Source organism: Podarcis filfolensis (genome assembly GCF_964270895.1).
Source record: "Podarcis filfolensis genome assembly, chromosome: Z".
Taxonomy (NCBI): domain Eukaryota; kingdom Metazoa; phylum Chordata; class Lepidosauria; order Squamata; family Lacertidae; genus Podarcis; species Podarcis filfolensis.
This window is the reverse complement of record NC_139617.1, coordinates 49,925,057-49,940,204: the sequence shown is the minus strand read 5'-3', so window position 1 is coordinate 49,940,204 and position 15,148 is coordinate 49,925,057. Positions and strand designations below refer to the sequence as shown.

General features: G+C 47.1%; 1 protein-coding gene across 1 annotated transcript in view; it reads left to right on the top strand.

Annotated features, from left to right (window-relative positions):
* DYNC2I2 (dynein 2 intermediate chain 2) overlaps positions 1-14,700 on the top strand; it is a gene marked incomplete at its 3' end in the record, with an annotated part of 53,444 nt that extends 38,744 nt beyond the window's left edge. Inside the window, 5 exon segments of the mRNA XM_083595289.1 lie at positions 521-714; positions 5,620-5,778; positions 8,561-8,796; positions 11,525-11,682; positions 14,468-14,700. Of these exon segments, the coding sequence (XP_083451415.1) occupies positions 521-714; positions 5,620-5,778; positions 8,561-8,796; positions 11,525-11,682; positions 14,468-14,700 (980 nt within the window).
* Positions 14,701-15,148: the final 448 nt, after the last annotated feature.

Sequence of the window (15,148 nt, the reverse complement as noted above, 5' to 3'; positions counted from 1 at the left end):
GGCGTCTCCTCGGCCAATCGGGCGCCTCTCTCCCCTCGCAGTGGGGCTGTTCAGTGGGGCAAGCGGGAGGAAGAGGCGGGTCTTCCTTCCCTTGGCCAATCCGGCGTCTCGTCCCCCCCAGTGCCCCAACCTGATTGGCTCCAGCGGGAGGAAGGGGAGGGTCTTGCGTCTCCTTGGCCAATCGGGCGCCTCTCTCCCCTCGCAGTGGGGCTGTTCAGTGGGGCAAGCGGGCGGAAGGGGCGGGTCTTCCGTCCCTCGGCCAATCCGGCCTCTCCCTCCCCAACCCCGATTGGCTGCAGCGGGAGGAAGGGGCGGGTCTGGCGTCTCCTCGGCCAACCGGGTGCCTCTTTCCCCTCGCAGTGGGGCTGCTCAGTGGGGCAAGCGGGAGGAAGGGGCGGGTCTTTCCTTGGCCAATCGGATGCTTCTCTCGCAGTGTGGCTTTTCAGTGGGGAAGTCTAGGTCTGGAAGGAAGGGGCAGGTCTTCCTTCCCTTGGCCAATCCGGCGCCTCGTCCCCCCCAGTGCCCCAACCTGATTGGCTCCAGCGGGAGGAAGGGGCGGGGCCTTGCGTCCCCTCGGCCAATCGGGCGTCTCTCTTCCTTTCAGTGGGGCTGTTCAGTGGGGAAGTCTTGGTCTGGGACACCGGCTGGCCGGAAGACCCACTGATCTGGAGGAGCGGGATGACGGACGACTCGCACACGGATCCCGTGTACCAGGTAGGTCGAAAGGGGTCAGGTGACCCGGGGAGGGCGGGTCCTTTGCTGACTTCCTGTCGTGTGGCCTAGCACAGGAAGTGTCCGTTTCTGACTTCCTGTCGTGGGACTCAGAGAAGGGCATGTCCCTTTCTGACTTCCTGTCATGTGATCTAGCACAGGAAGTGGCCCTGTGTGGTCTGGTCATGTGACCCAGTGAAGTGTCTGACTTCTTTTCTGACTTCCTGTCATGTGACCCAGCATAGGAAGTGTCCCTTTCTGACTTCCTGTCATGTGATCTAGCACAGGAAGTGGCCCTGGGTGGTCTGGTCATGTGACCCAGCGAAGTGTCTGGCTTCTTTTCTGACTTCCCGTCATGTGACCCAGCACAGGAAGTGTCCCTTTCTGACTTCCTGTCGTGGGCATCAGGGAAGGGCATGTCCCTTTCTGACTTCCTGTCATGTGATCTAGCGTAGGAAGTGTCCCTTTCTGACTTCCTGTCGTGGGAATCGGGGAAGGGCATGTCCCTTTCTGACTTCCTGTCGTGTGACCTAGCACAGGAAGTGTCCCTTTCTGACTTCCTGTCGTGGGAATCAGGGAAGGGCATGTCCCTTTCTGACTTCCTGTCATGTGATCTAGCGTAGGAAGTGTCCCTTTCTGACTTCCTGTCGTGGGAATCGGGGAAGGGCATGTCCCTTTCTGACTTCCTGTCGTGTGACCTAGCACAGGAAGTGTCCCTTTCTGACTTCCTGTCGTGGGAATCAGGGAAGGGCATGTCCCTTTCTGACTTCCTGTCATGTGATCTAGCACAGGAAGTAGCCCTGGGTGGTCTGGTCATGTGACCCAGCGAAGTGTCTGGCTTCTTTTCTGACTTCCTGTCATGTGACCCAGCATAGGAAGTGTCCCTTTCTGACTTCCTGTCCTGGGAATCGGGGAAGGGCATGTCCCTTTCTGACTTCCTGTCATGTGATCTAGCACAGGAAGTGGCCCTGGGTGGTCTGGTCATGTGACCCAGTGAAGTGTCTGGCTTCTTTTCTGACTTCCTGTCATGTGACCCAGCATAGGAAGTGTCCCTTTCTGACTTCCTGTCGTGGGACTCAGGGAAGGGCATGTCCCTTTCTGACTTCCTGTCATGTGATCTAGCATAGGAAGTGTCCCTTTCTGACTTCCTGTCATGTGATCTAGCACAGGAAGTGTCCCTGTGTGGTCCGGTCATGTGACCCAGCGAAGTGTCTGGCTTCTTTTCTGACTTCCTGTCATGTGACCCAGCATAGGAAGTGTCCCTTTCTGACTTCCTGTCGTGGGCATCAGGGAAGGGCATGTCGCTTTCTGACTTCCTGTCATGTGATCTAGCACAGGAAGTGTCCCTGGGTGGTCTGGTCATGTGACCCAGTGAAGTGTCTGACTTCTTTTCTGACTTCCTGTCATGTGAGCCAGCATAGGAAGTGTCCCTTTCTGACTTCCTGTCGTGGGCATCGGGGAAGGGCATGTCCCTTTCTGACTTCCTGTCATGTGATCTAGCACAGGAAGTGGCCCTGGGTGGTCTGGTCATGTGACCCAGTGAAGTGTCTGACTTCTTTTCTGACTTCCTGTCATGTGACCCAGCATAGGAAGTGTCCCTTTCTGACTTCCTGTCGTGGGAATCAGGGAAGGGCATGTCCCTTTCTGACTTCCTGTCATGTGATCTAGCACAGGAAGTGGCCCTGGGTGGTCTGGTCATGTGACCCAGTGAAGTGTCTGGCTTCTTTTCTGACTTCCTGTCATGTGACCCAGCATAGGAAGTGTCCCTTTCTGACTTCCTGTCGTGGGAATCGGGGAAGGGCATGTCCCTTTCTAGCTTCCTGTCATGTGATCTAGCGTAGGAAGTGTCCCTTTCTGACTTCCTGTCGTGGGAATCGGGGAAGGGCATGTCCCTTTCTGGCTTCCTGTCATGTGATCTAGCATAGGAAGTGTCCCTTTCTGACTTCCTGTCGTGGGCATCAGGGAAGGGCATGTCCCTTTCTGACTTCCTGTCATGTGATCTAGCACAGGAAGTGGCCCTGGGTGGTCTGGTCATGTGACCCAGTGAAGTGTCTGACTTCTTTTCTGACTTCCTGTCATGTGACCTAGCATAGGAAGTGTCCCTTTCTGACTTCCTGTCGTGGGAATCGGGGAAGGGCATGTCCCTTTCTGACTTCCTGTCATGTGATCTAGCACAGGAAGTGTCCCTGTGTGGTCTGGTCATGTGACCCAGTGAAGTGTCTGGCTTCTTTTCTGACTTCCTGTCATGTGACCCAGCACAGGAAGTGTCCCTTTCTGACTTCCTGTCGTGGGCATCAGGGAAGGGCATGTCCCTTTTTGACTTCCTGTCATGTGATCTAGCATAGGAAGTGGCCCTGTGTGGTCCGGTCATGTGACCCAGTGAAGTGTCTGGCTTCTTTTCTGACTTCCTGTCATGTGACCCAGCATAGGAAGTGTCCCTTTCTGACTTCCTGTCGTGGGCATCAGGGAAGGGCATGTCCCTTTCTGGCTTCCTGTCATGTGATCTAGCATAGGAAGTGTCCCTTTCTGACTTCCTGTCGTGGGCATCAGGGAAGGGCATGTCCCTTTCTGACTTCCTGTCATGTGATCTAGCACAGGAAGTGGCCCTGGGTGGTCTGGTCATGTGACCCAGTGAAGTGTCTGACTTCTTTTCTGACTTCCTGTCATGTGACCTAGCATAGGAAGTGTCCCTTTCTGACTTCCTGTCGTGGGAATCGGGGAAGGGCATGTCCCTTTCTGACTTCCTGTCATGTGATCTAGCACAGGAAGTGTCCCTGTGTGGTCTGGTCATGTGACCCAGTGAAGTGTCTGACGTCTTTTCTGACTTCCTGTCATGTGACCCAGCATAGGAAGTGTCCCTTTCTGACTTCCTGTCGTGGGAATCAGGGAAGGGCATGTCCCTTTCTGACTTCCTGTCATGTGATCTAGCACAGGAAGTGTCCCTGGGTGGTCTGGTCATGTGACCCAGTGAAGTGTCTGGCTTCTTTTCTGACTTCCTGTCATGTGACCCAGCATAGGAAGTGTCCCTTTCTGACTTCCTGTCGTGGGCATCAGGGAAGGGCATGTCCCTTTCTGACTTCCTGTCATGTGATCTAGCACAGGAAGTGGCCCTGGGTGGTCTGGTCATGTGACCCAGTGAAGTGTCTGACTTCCTGTCATGTGACCCAGCATAGGAAGTGTCCCTTTCTGACTTCCTGTCGTGGGAATCGAGGAAGGGCATGTCCCTTTCTGACTTCCTGTCGTGTGACCTAGCACAGGAAGTGTCCCTTTCTGACTTCCTGTCGTGGGAATCAGGGAAGGGCATGTCCCTTTCTGACTTCCTGTCATGTGATCTAGCACAGGAAGTGTCCCTGGGTGGTCTGGTCATGTGACCCAGTGAAGTGTCTGGCTTCTTTTCTGACTTCCTGTCATGTGACCCAGCATAGGAAGTGTCCCTTTCTGACTTCCTGTCGTGGGCATCAGGGAAGGGCATGTCCCTTTCTGACTTCCTGTCATGTGATCTAGCACAGGAAGTGGCCCTGGGTGGTCTGGTCATGTGACCCAGTGAAGTGTCTGACTTCTTTTCTGACTTCCTGTCATGTGACCCAGCATAGGAAGTGTCCCTTTCTGACTTCCTGTCGTGGGCATCAGGGAAGGGCATGTCCCTTTCTGACTTCCTGTCATGTGATCTAGCACAGGAAGTGGCCCTGGGTGGTCTGGTCATGTGACCCAGTGAAGTGTCTGACTTCTTTTCTGACTTCCTGTCATGTGACCCAGCACAGGAAGTGTCCCTTTCTGACTTCCTGTCGTGGGCATCAGGGAAGGGCATGTCCCTTTCTGACTTCCTGTCATGTGAGCTAGCATAGGAAGTGGCCCTGGGTGGTCTGGTCATGTGACCCAGTGAAGTGTCTGGCTTCTTTTCTGACTTCCTGTCATGTGACCCAGCATAGGAAGTGTCCCTTTCTGACTTCCTGTCGTGGGCATCGGGGAAGGACATGTCCCTTTCTGACTTCCTGTCATGTGATCTAGCACAGGAAGTGGCCCTGTGTGGTCTGGTCATGTGACCCAGTGAAGTGTCTGACTTCTTTTCTGACTTCCTGTCATGTGACCCAGCATAGGAAGTGTCCCTTTCTGACTTCCTGTCGTGGGCATCAGGGAAGGGCGTGTCCCTTTCTGACTTCCTGTCATGTGATCTAGCACAGGAAGTGGCCCTGCGTGGTCTGGTCATGTGACCCAGTGAAGTGCCTGACTTCCTGTCATGTGACCCAGCATAGGAAGTGTCCCTTTCTGACTTCCTGTCGTGGGCATCAGGGAAGGGCATGTCCCTTTCTGACTTCCTGTCATGTGATCTAGCACAGGAAGTGTCCCTGGGTGGTCTGGTCATGTGACCCAGCGAAGTGTCTGACTTCTTTTCTGACTTCCTGTCATGTGACCCAGCATAGGAAGTGTCCCTTTCTGACTTCCTGTCGTGGGCATCAGGGAAGGGCATGTCCCTTTCTGACTTCCTGTCATGTGATCTAGCATAGGAAGTGGCCCTGGGTGGTCTGGTCATGTGACCCAGTGAAGTGTCTGGCTTCTTTTCTGACTTCAGAGACGAGAAGGTTTATTTATTTTAATTTTAATTTTAATTGCAATTGATTTTAATTTCAATTTCAATTTTTAATTTCAATTGATTTTAATTTTAATTTTAATTGCAATTAATTTGAATTGCAATTGATTTTAATTTCAATTTCAATTTTTAATTTCAATTGATTTTAATTTTAATTTAAACTTTGATTTTAATTTTAATTTAATTTTAATTTAATTTAATTTTGATTTTTGATTTTGAATATTTTGAATATTTTGAATATTTTGAATATTTTGAATATTTTGATTTTGACTTCTGGAGTCGGGAATTCAAAATGGCCGCCCGCCCTTTCCCCCCGTCAGGTGACCTGGCTCCCGGGCGACAAACAGCCCCGCCTCCTCAGCGCCTCGACGGACGGCAAGATCCTCCTCTGGCAGGAGGGGCGGGACGGCTTCCTCGAACCCGCCGCCGGCTTCGCCTTGGCCCTGCAGCAGATCCCCCGGGGGTCCAGGCCCAAGAAGGTCAGCTGGGGGTCAGACGGGTTGGGGGTCAGGGTTGGGGGTCGGGGAGAGATCCTATAAGGGGGTCCCGGGAGATCATTACCCGTTGGGTTGGGGGTCGGGGTTGGGGGTCAAGGTCGGTGTCAGGGTTGGGCGTCAGGGTTGGGGGTCAGAGGTTGGGGTTGGGAGTCAGAGGTTGGGGTTGGGGGTCGGGGTTGGGGGACGGGGAGAAACCCTATAAGAGGGTCGCTGGAGATCATTACCTGTCGGGTTGGGGGTCGGGGTTGGGGGTCAGGGAGAGACCCTATGAGGGGGTCCCAGGAGATCGTTCCCCGTTGGGTTGGGGGTCAGGGTTGGGCATCAGGGTTGGGGTCAGGGTTGGGGGGTCGGGGTTGGGGGTCAGGGAGAGACCCTATAAGGGGGTCCTGGGAGATCATTACCCGTTGTGTTGGGGGTCGGGGTTGGGGGTTGGGGTCAGGGTTGGGGGGTCGGGGTTGGGGGTCGGGGAGAGACCCTATAAGGGGGTCCTGGGAGATCATTACCCGTTAGGTTGGGGGTCGGGGGTCATGGTCGGCGTCAGGGTTGGGCGTCAGAGGTTGGGGGTCAGAGGTTGGGGTTGGTCGGGGTTGGGGGTCAGGGTTGGGGGTCGGGGTTGGGTGACGGGGAGAGACCCTATAAGAGGGTCCCGGGAGATCATTACCTGTCGGGTTGGGGGTCGGGGTTGGGGGTCATGGTCGGTGTCAGGGTTGGGCGTCAGGGTTGGGGGTCAGAGGTTGGGGTTGGGAGTTAGAGGTTGGGGTTGGGGGTCGGGGTTGGGGGTCAGGGTTGGGGGTCAGGGAGAGACCCTATAAGGGGGTCCCAGGACATCGTTACCCTTGGGTTGGGGGTTGGGGTTGGGGGTCAGGGTTGGGGGTCAGGGAGAGACCCTATAAGGGGGTCCCGGGAGATCATTACCTGTTGGGTTGGGGGTCAGGGTTGGGGGTCGGGGTTGGGCGCCCCCTTGGGTACTCACACCCCCCTCCTTTCCTCCTGCCCCACAGATTTTTCGTGGGAACTCACCCCCCTCCTTTCCTCCTCCTGCCCCACAGATTTCCCCTGTTAACTCACACACCCCTAATTTCCTCCTCCTGCCCCACAGATTTCCCGTGGGGACGCCCCACTGGGGGTCACAGCCCTCTCCTTCTCCCCCTTGGAACCCTTCCTCCTCCTGCCCCACAGCATTATGGGGGGCGCCGCCTTGGCAACTCACAACCCCCTCATTTCCTCCTCTCCTGCCCCACAGCATTATGGGGGGCGCCACCCTCCCGCCCCACAGATTTCCCGTGTTAACTCACACCCCTCTCATTTCCTCCTGCCCCACAGATTTCCCATGGGAACTCACGCCCCCTCCTTTCCTCCTCCTGCCCCACAGATTTCTCCTGCCCCACAGATTTCACCCCCCCTCATTTTCTCCTCCTGCCCCACAGCATTATGGGGGCTCCACCTTGGCAACTCACGGCCCCCTCCTTTCCTCCTCCTGCCCCACAGATACACCCCCCTCCTTTAATCCCACCCCACAGATTTCCCGTGGGGCCACGCCGCTGGGGGTCGCGGTCCTCTCCTTCTCCCCCTTTGAACCCTTCCTCCTCCTGCCCCACAGCATTATGGGGGCACCCCCTTGGCAACTCACCCCCCATTTCCTCCTGCCCCACAGCATTATGTGTGGCAACCCACCCCCTTGGTTATGTCCCCCTCCTTTCCTCCTGCCCCACAGATTTCCCGTGTTAACTCACAACCCCCCCATTTCCTCCTCCTGCCCCATAGCACTATGTGGGGCACCACCTTGGCAACTCACAACCCCCTCAATTCCTCCTCCTGCCCCACAGATTTCCCGTGGGAACTCACAACCCCCCCATTTCCTCCTCCTGCCCCATAGCACTATATGGGGGGGCGCCACCTTGGCAACTCACCCCCCTCATTTCCTCCTGCCCCACAGATTTCCCGTGGGAACTTACAACCCCCTCCTTTCCTCCTCCTGCCCAGAGATATTCACAGCCCCCTAATTTCCTCCTCCTGCCCCACAGATTTCCCGTGGGGACGTCACCTTGGGAACTCACGTCCCCCTCCTTTCCTCCTCCTGCCCCACAGCATTATGGGGGCACCCCCTATTTTCCTCCTCCTGCCCCACAGCATTATGGGGGCTCCACCTCGGTTACTCACGCCCTCATTTCCTCCTCCTGCCCCACAGATTTCCCGTGGGAACTTACAACCCCCTCCTTTCCTCCTCCTGCCCCACAGATATTCACAGCCCCCTCATTTCCTCCTCCTGCCCCACAGATTTCCCGTGGGGACGTCACCTTGGGAACTCACGTCCCCCTCCTTTCCTCCTCCTGCCCCACAGCATTCTGGGGGGCTCCACCTCGGTTACTCACACCCTCCTTTCCTCCTCCTGCCCCACAGCATTATGGGGGGCGCCCCCTACTTTCCTCCTCCTGCCCCACAGCATTATGGGGGGCTCCACCTCGGTTACTCACACCCTCCTTTCCTCTTCCTGCCCCACAGCATTATGGGGGCCGCCCCCTCCTTTCCTCCTCCTGCCCCACAGCATTATGGGGGGCTCCTCCTCGGTTACTCACACCCTCCTTTCATCCTCCTGCCCCACAGCATTATGGGGGCGCCCCCTCCTTTCCTCCTCCTGCCCCACAGCATTATGGGGGGCTCCACCTCGGTTACTCACACCCTCCTTTCCTCCTCCTGCCCCACAGCATTATGGGGGTCTCCACCTCGGTTACTCACACCCTCCTTTCCTCCTCCTGCCCCACAGGTTTCCCGTGGGGCCACGCCGCTGGGGGTCACGGCCCTCTCCTTCTCCCCCTTTGACCCCACGGTCTTCGTCGCGGGGACCGAAGGGGGCGACGTCCTCAAGTGCTGGGCGGGGGCCGAGACCCCCGCCGTGGGGCCGCACTTGGGGGGCGGCCTGCCCCTCAAGGCCCCCGCCCAGCTGGCCTTTGCGCCCCACGGCGGGCCCGTCTACTCGCTCAGCTGCTCGCCCTTCCATAGGTGAGTCCGGGGTGTTGTTTATTATTATTATTATTATTATTATTATTATTATTATTATTATTATTACTACTACTACTACTACTATTACTATTGGAAGGTAGTAGTAGTAGTAGTAGTAGTAGTAGTAGTACAGGAAGATATTAGTATTATTACTACTACTACAGAAATATATTCTTATTCTTACTACAGGAAGACATTATTATTATTATTAGTAGTAGTAGTAGTAGTAGTAGTAGTAGTAGTAGTATTAGTATTAGTATTAGAAGGTAGTAGTACAGGAAGATATTAGTATTACTACTACAGGAAGATATTCTTATTATTACTGCAGGAAGACATTATTATTATTATTATTATTATTATTATTATTATTATTATTATTATTATTATTATTGGAAGGTAGTAGTAGAAGTAGTAGTAGTACAGGAAGATATTAGTATTATTACTACTACTACAGAAAGATATTCTTACTACAGGAAGACATTATTATTATTATTAGTAGTAGTAGTAGTAGTAGTAGTATTGGAAGGTAGTAGTATAGGAAGATATTCGTATTACTACTACAGAAAGATATTCTTATTTTTATTCTTACTGCAGGAAGACATTATTATTATTATTATTATTATTATTATTATTGGAAGGTAGTAGTAGTAGTAGTAGTAGTAGTAGTAGTAGTAGAGGAAGATATTAGTATTACTACTACAGGAAGATATTATTATTCTTATTATTACTGCAGGAAGACGTTATTATTATTATTATTATTATTATTATTATTATTATTATTATTATTGGAAGGTAGTAGTAGTAGTAGTAGTAGTAGTAGTACAGGAAGATATTAGTATTACTACTACTACTACAGAAAGATATTCTTATTCTTACTACAGGAAGACATTATTATTATTATTATTATTATTATTATTATTATTATTATTGGAAGGTAGTAGTAGTAGTAGTAGTACAGGAAGATATTAGTATTACTACTACAGGAAGATATTCTTATTCTTATTATTACTACAGGAAGACATTATTATTATTATTATTATTATTATTATTATTATTATTATTATTGGAAGGTAGTAGTAGAAGTAGTAGTAGTACAAGAAGATATTAGTATTACTACTACAGGAAGATATTCTTATTCTTATTCTTATTATTACTGCAGGAAGACATTATTATTATTATTATTATTATTATTATTATTATTATTATCATTATTATTATTATTACTACTGCTGCTGCTGCTGCTGCTACTACTACTGCTAACTAATAACTAATAACTACTAACTACTACTACAATTATATTATTGGAAGATAGTAGTAGTATCTGTATTATCATTATTAGTATTATCATTATTACAGAGAGATGACGACGACGATAATGATTACAGGAAGGTAGTAGTAGTAGTAGTAGTAGATATTAGTAGTAGTATTACTACAACTACAGGAAGATATCTTTATTATTCTTATTACTAGTACAGGAAGATGTTGTTATTATTACAGGAAGATAGTAGTACAGGAAGATGATGATTACTACAGGAAGATATGATGATGATAGGAAGACATTATTATTATTATTATTATTATTATTATTATTATTATTATTATTATTATTATTGGAAGGTAGTAGTAGAAGTAGTAGTGGTACAGGAAGATATTAGTATTACTACTACTACTACAGAAAGATATTCTTATTCTTATTCTTACTGCAGGAAAATATTATTATTATTATTATTATTATTATTATTATTATTATTACTACTACTACTACTACTACTACTACTACTACAGGAAGATATGATGATAGGAAGACCTTGTTGTTTTGTTGTTGTTGTTGTTGTTGTTGTTGTTGTTGTTGTTGTTACTATTACTACTGGAAGACATTTATTTTATTATTGTTGTGTTGTGTTGTTATTGTTATTAATACTTTTACACTTACCTGTTATTACTTTTTTACTTATTACTCTTACATATTTCTATTACTTGTTGCTTATTCTTATTGCTTTTACTTATTACTTACCTTTACTTTTACTTATTGCTTATTGTTGCTTGTTACTGTTTCATATTATTACTCATTGCTATTACTAATTACCTATTACTTATTATAACTTTTACTTGTTACTTATTATTATTGCTTTATTTATTACTTATTTTTACTTACTACTTTCACTTATTACTGCTTTTGCTTATTTTACTTATTCTTACTTTGGCTTATTATTACTCTTTACTTAGTTTTTACTCCCGTTACATTTACTTATTGCTTTTACTAATTACTTACTATTACTTCTACTTCTACTCGTCACTGTTCCTTTTACTTACCATTATTACTTACCATTATTTTTACTAATCACTTATTTTTGCTTGTTACTCCTTGGAATTATTCCTTTTAGGTATTATTTACTGCTTTTACTAATTCCTTTTTTTATCTTATTCCTTTTTTTACTTGTTACTTGTTACTTACTATTACTTACTGCTTTTACTAATTCCTTTTTTTACTTATCCCTTTTTTTACTTGTTACTTGTTACTTACTATTACTTACTGCTTTTACTAATTCCTTTTTTTACTTATTCCTTTTTTGTTACTTATTACTTGTTACTAACTTACTGCTTTTACTCGTTCCTTTTTTACTTATTCCTTTTCCTTACTTATTACTCATTACTTACGATTACTCACTGCTTCCACTTCATTCTTATTACTTACTACTCTTTTATTTATTACTCTTCCTCCCGCGAGGAACCTGTTTTTGAGCGGAGGGACCGACGGCCACGTTCACCTCTACTCCATGCTGCAGGCGCAGCCCCTAGTATCCCTGCAGCTCTCCAAGAAGTATGTTTTTGGCGTCAGGTGGTCCCCCATCCGGCCCCTGGTCTTCGCCGCCGCTACTGGGGAAGGTACTACTATTACTACTACTACTACTACTACTACTACCCTGCCTGGGCTTCCCCAGCCACTACTATTAATATTACTACTACTACTACTACTACTACTACAACTACTACGACTACTACTACCCTGCCTGGGCTTCCCCAGCCACTACTATTAATATTACTACTACTACTACAACTACGGCTACTACCACCCTTCTCCAGCCACTACTACTATTACTACTACTACTACTACTAATAATAATAATAATAACAACAACTTATTATTTATAACCAGCCTGGGCTTCCGCAGCTGCTGCTGCTACTAGTAGTACTGCTTTATTACTTATACCCTGCCTGGGCTTCCCCAACCACTTACTACTACTACTAACTTAGTATTTATACCCGCACTGGACTTCCACAGTCACTACTACTATTACTACTACTAACAACTTCTTATTTATACCCTGCCGGGGGCTTCCTAAGCCACTACTACTACTACCACCTTATTACTTATGCCCTCCCTGGGCTTCCCCAGGCACTACTACTACTACTACTACTAAATACCATCCCTGGGATTCCCTAGGCACTACTACTACTACATTATTTATACCCTGCCTGGGCTTCCCCAGCTGCTACTGCTACTACTACTAGTAGTAGTACTACCTTATTATTTATACCCTGCCTGGGCTTCCCCAACTGCTGCTACTACTAACAACTTATTATTTATACCCTGCCTGGGCTTCCCCAGCTGCTGCTGCTGCTGCTGCTACTACTACTAACTTTTTATACTACTACTAACTTCCCCAGCCACTACTACTACTAACAATAACATTATTTATACCCTGCCTGGGCTTCCCCAGCTGCTACTACTAGTAGTACTACCTTATTTATGTCCTTCCTGGGCTTCCCCAGCTGCTGCTGCTGCTACTACTACTAACTTTTTATACTACTACTAACTTCCCCAGCCACTACTACTACTAACAATAACATTATTTATACCCTGCCTGGGCTTCCCCAGCTGCTGCTACTAGTAGTACTACCTTATTATTTATGTCCTTCCTGGGCTTCCCCAGCTGCTGCTACTACTACTACTAACTTTTTATACTACTACTAACTTCCCCAGCCACTACTACTACTAACAATAACATTATTTATACCCTGCCTGGGCTTCCCCAGCTGCTACTACTAGTAGTACTACCTTATTATTTATGTCCTTCCTGGGCTTCCCCAGCTGCTGCTGCTACTACTACTAACTTTTTATACTACTACTAACTTCCCCAGCCACTACTACTACTAACAATAACATTATTTATACCCTGCCTGGGCTTCCCCAGCTGCTACTGCTAGTAGTACTACCTTATTATGTCCTTCCTGGGCTTCCCCAGCTGCTGCTGCTACTACTACTACTAACTTTTTATACTACTACTAACTTCCCCAGCCACTACTACTACTAACAATAACATTATTTATACCCTGCCTGGGCTTCCCCACCTGCTACTACTAGTACTACCTTATTATTTATGTCCTTCCTGGGCTTCCCCAGCTGCTGCTGCTGCTACTACTACTAACTTTTTATACTACTACTAACTTCCCCAGCCACTACTACTACTAACAATAACATTATTTATACCCTGCCTGGGCTTCCCCAGCTGCTGCTACTAGTAGTACTACCTTATTATTTATGTCCTTCCTGGGCTTCCCCAGCTGCTGCTACTACTACTACTAACTTTTTATACTACTACTAACTTCCCCAGCCACTACTACTACTAACAATAACATTATTTATACCCTGCCTGGGCTTCCCCAGCTGCTACTACTAGTAGTACTACCTTATTATTTATGTCCTTCCTGGGCTTCCCCAGCTGCTGCTACTACTACTATTACTAACTTTTTATACTACTACTAACTTCCCCAGCCACTACTACTACTAACAATAACATTATACCCTGCCTGGGCTTCCCCAGCTGCTACTACTAGTAGTACTACCTTATTATTTATGTCCTTCCTGGGCTTCCCCAGCTGCTGCTACTACTACTATTACTAACTTTTTATACTACTACTAACTTCCCCAGCCACTACTACTACTAACAATAACATTATACCCTGCCTGGGCTTCCCCAGCTGCTACTACTAGTAGTACTACCTTATTATTTATGTCCTTCCTGGGCTTCCCCAGCTGCTGCTACTACTACTAACTTTTTATACTACTACTAACTTCCTCAGCCACTACTACTACTAACAATAACATTATTTATACCCTGCCTGGGCTTCCCCAGCTGCTGCTACTACTAGTAGTACTACCTTATTTATGTCCTTCCTGGCAGGACATAGTGTTTATTTAACTTAATATATTTAATATTAAAATATTCTTTCTTTATTAAAATATTTAATGCTTATTTAATTTTTGTTCGCTGTATTAAATTAAATTATCTATTTAACTTAATATATTTAATATTAAAATATTTCTTTCAACCAATGTAAGTTAAATTAAATTAAGTATTTATTTAATATTAAAATATTTCTTTCTTTATTAAAATGCTTATTTAATTTTTCTTCGCTGTATTAAATGAAATTAAATTAAGTATTTATTTAACTTAATATATTTAATATTAAAATATTTCTTTCAATCAATGTAAGTTTATTAAAATATTTAATGTTTATTTAATTTTTGTTCGCTGTATTAAATTAAATTAAGTATTTATTTAATATTAAAATAAAGACTTAAATATGAAATTAATTTAATATATTCATTGATTTAAATTGAAACGTATCGAAATATTTATTTCGTATTTCTCCGTTTTTTCCCCAGGGGAAATCCATCTCTTTGACTTTGGCCAAAACTCCCAGAAGCCCTCGCTCTCCGTCCGTCAAAGCCCAGAGCCCGCCTACTGCCTGGAGTTCAACCCCAGGCGGGCTCAGCTATTGGCCGCCGGGGACGGAGGGGGCGGGGTCAAAATATGGCAGCTGGGCGGGGAATTCGCCGAGGAAGGAGGGAGGGAGAGGAGCCAGCTGGAGATGCTGGCCAATGAGGTGACCGATTAACGCAACACAACACAAGGGGGACACAACGCAAGTCAACACAACTCAACGCAAGTCAATGCAAGTCAACACAAGTTAACAGAAGTCAACACAACTCAACGCAACTCAACACAAGTCAAGGCAAGTCAACACAAGTCAACACAACTCAATGCAAGTCAACACAACTCAACGCAAGTCAACACAAGTCAATGCAAGTCAACAGAAGTCAACACAACTCAATGCAACTCAAGGCAAGTCAACACAAGTCAACACAACTCAACGCAACTCAATGAAACTCAACGCAGTACAACACAACTCAACCCAAGTCAACGCAACTCAACACAAGTCAATGCAAGTCAACAGAAGTCAACACAACTCAACGCAACTCAACCCAAGTCAACGCAACTCAACACAAGTCAATGCAAGTCAACACAACTCAATGCAACTCAACCCAAGTCAACCCAAGTCAACG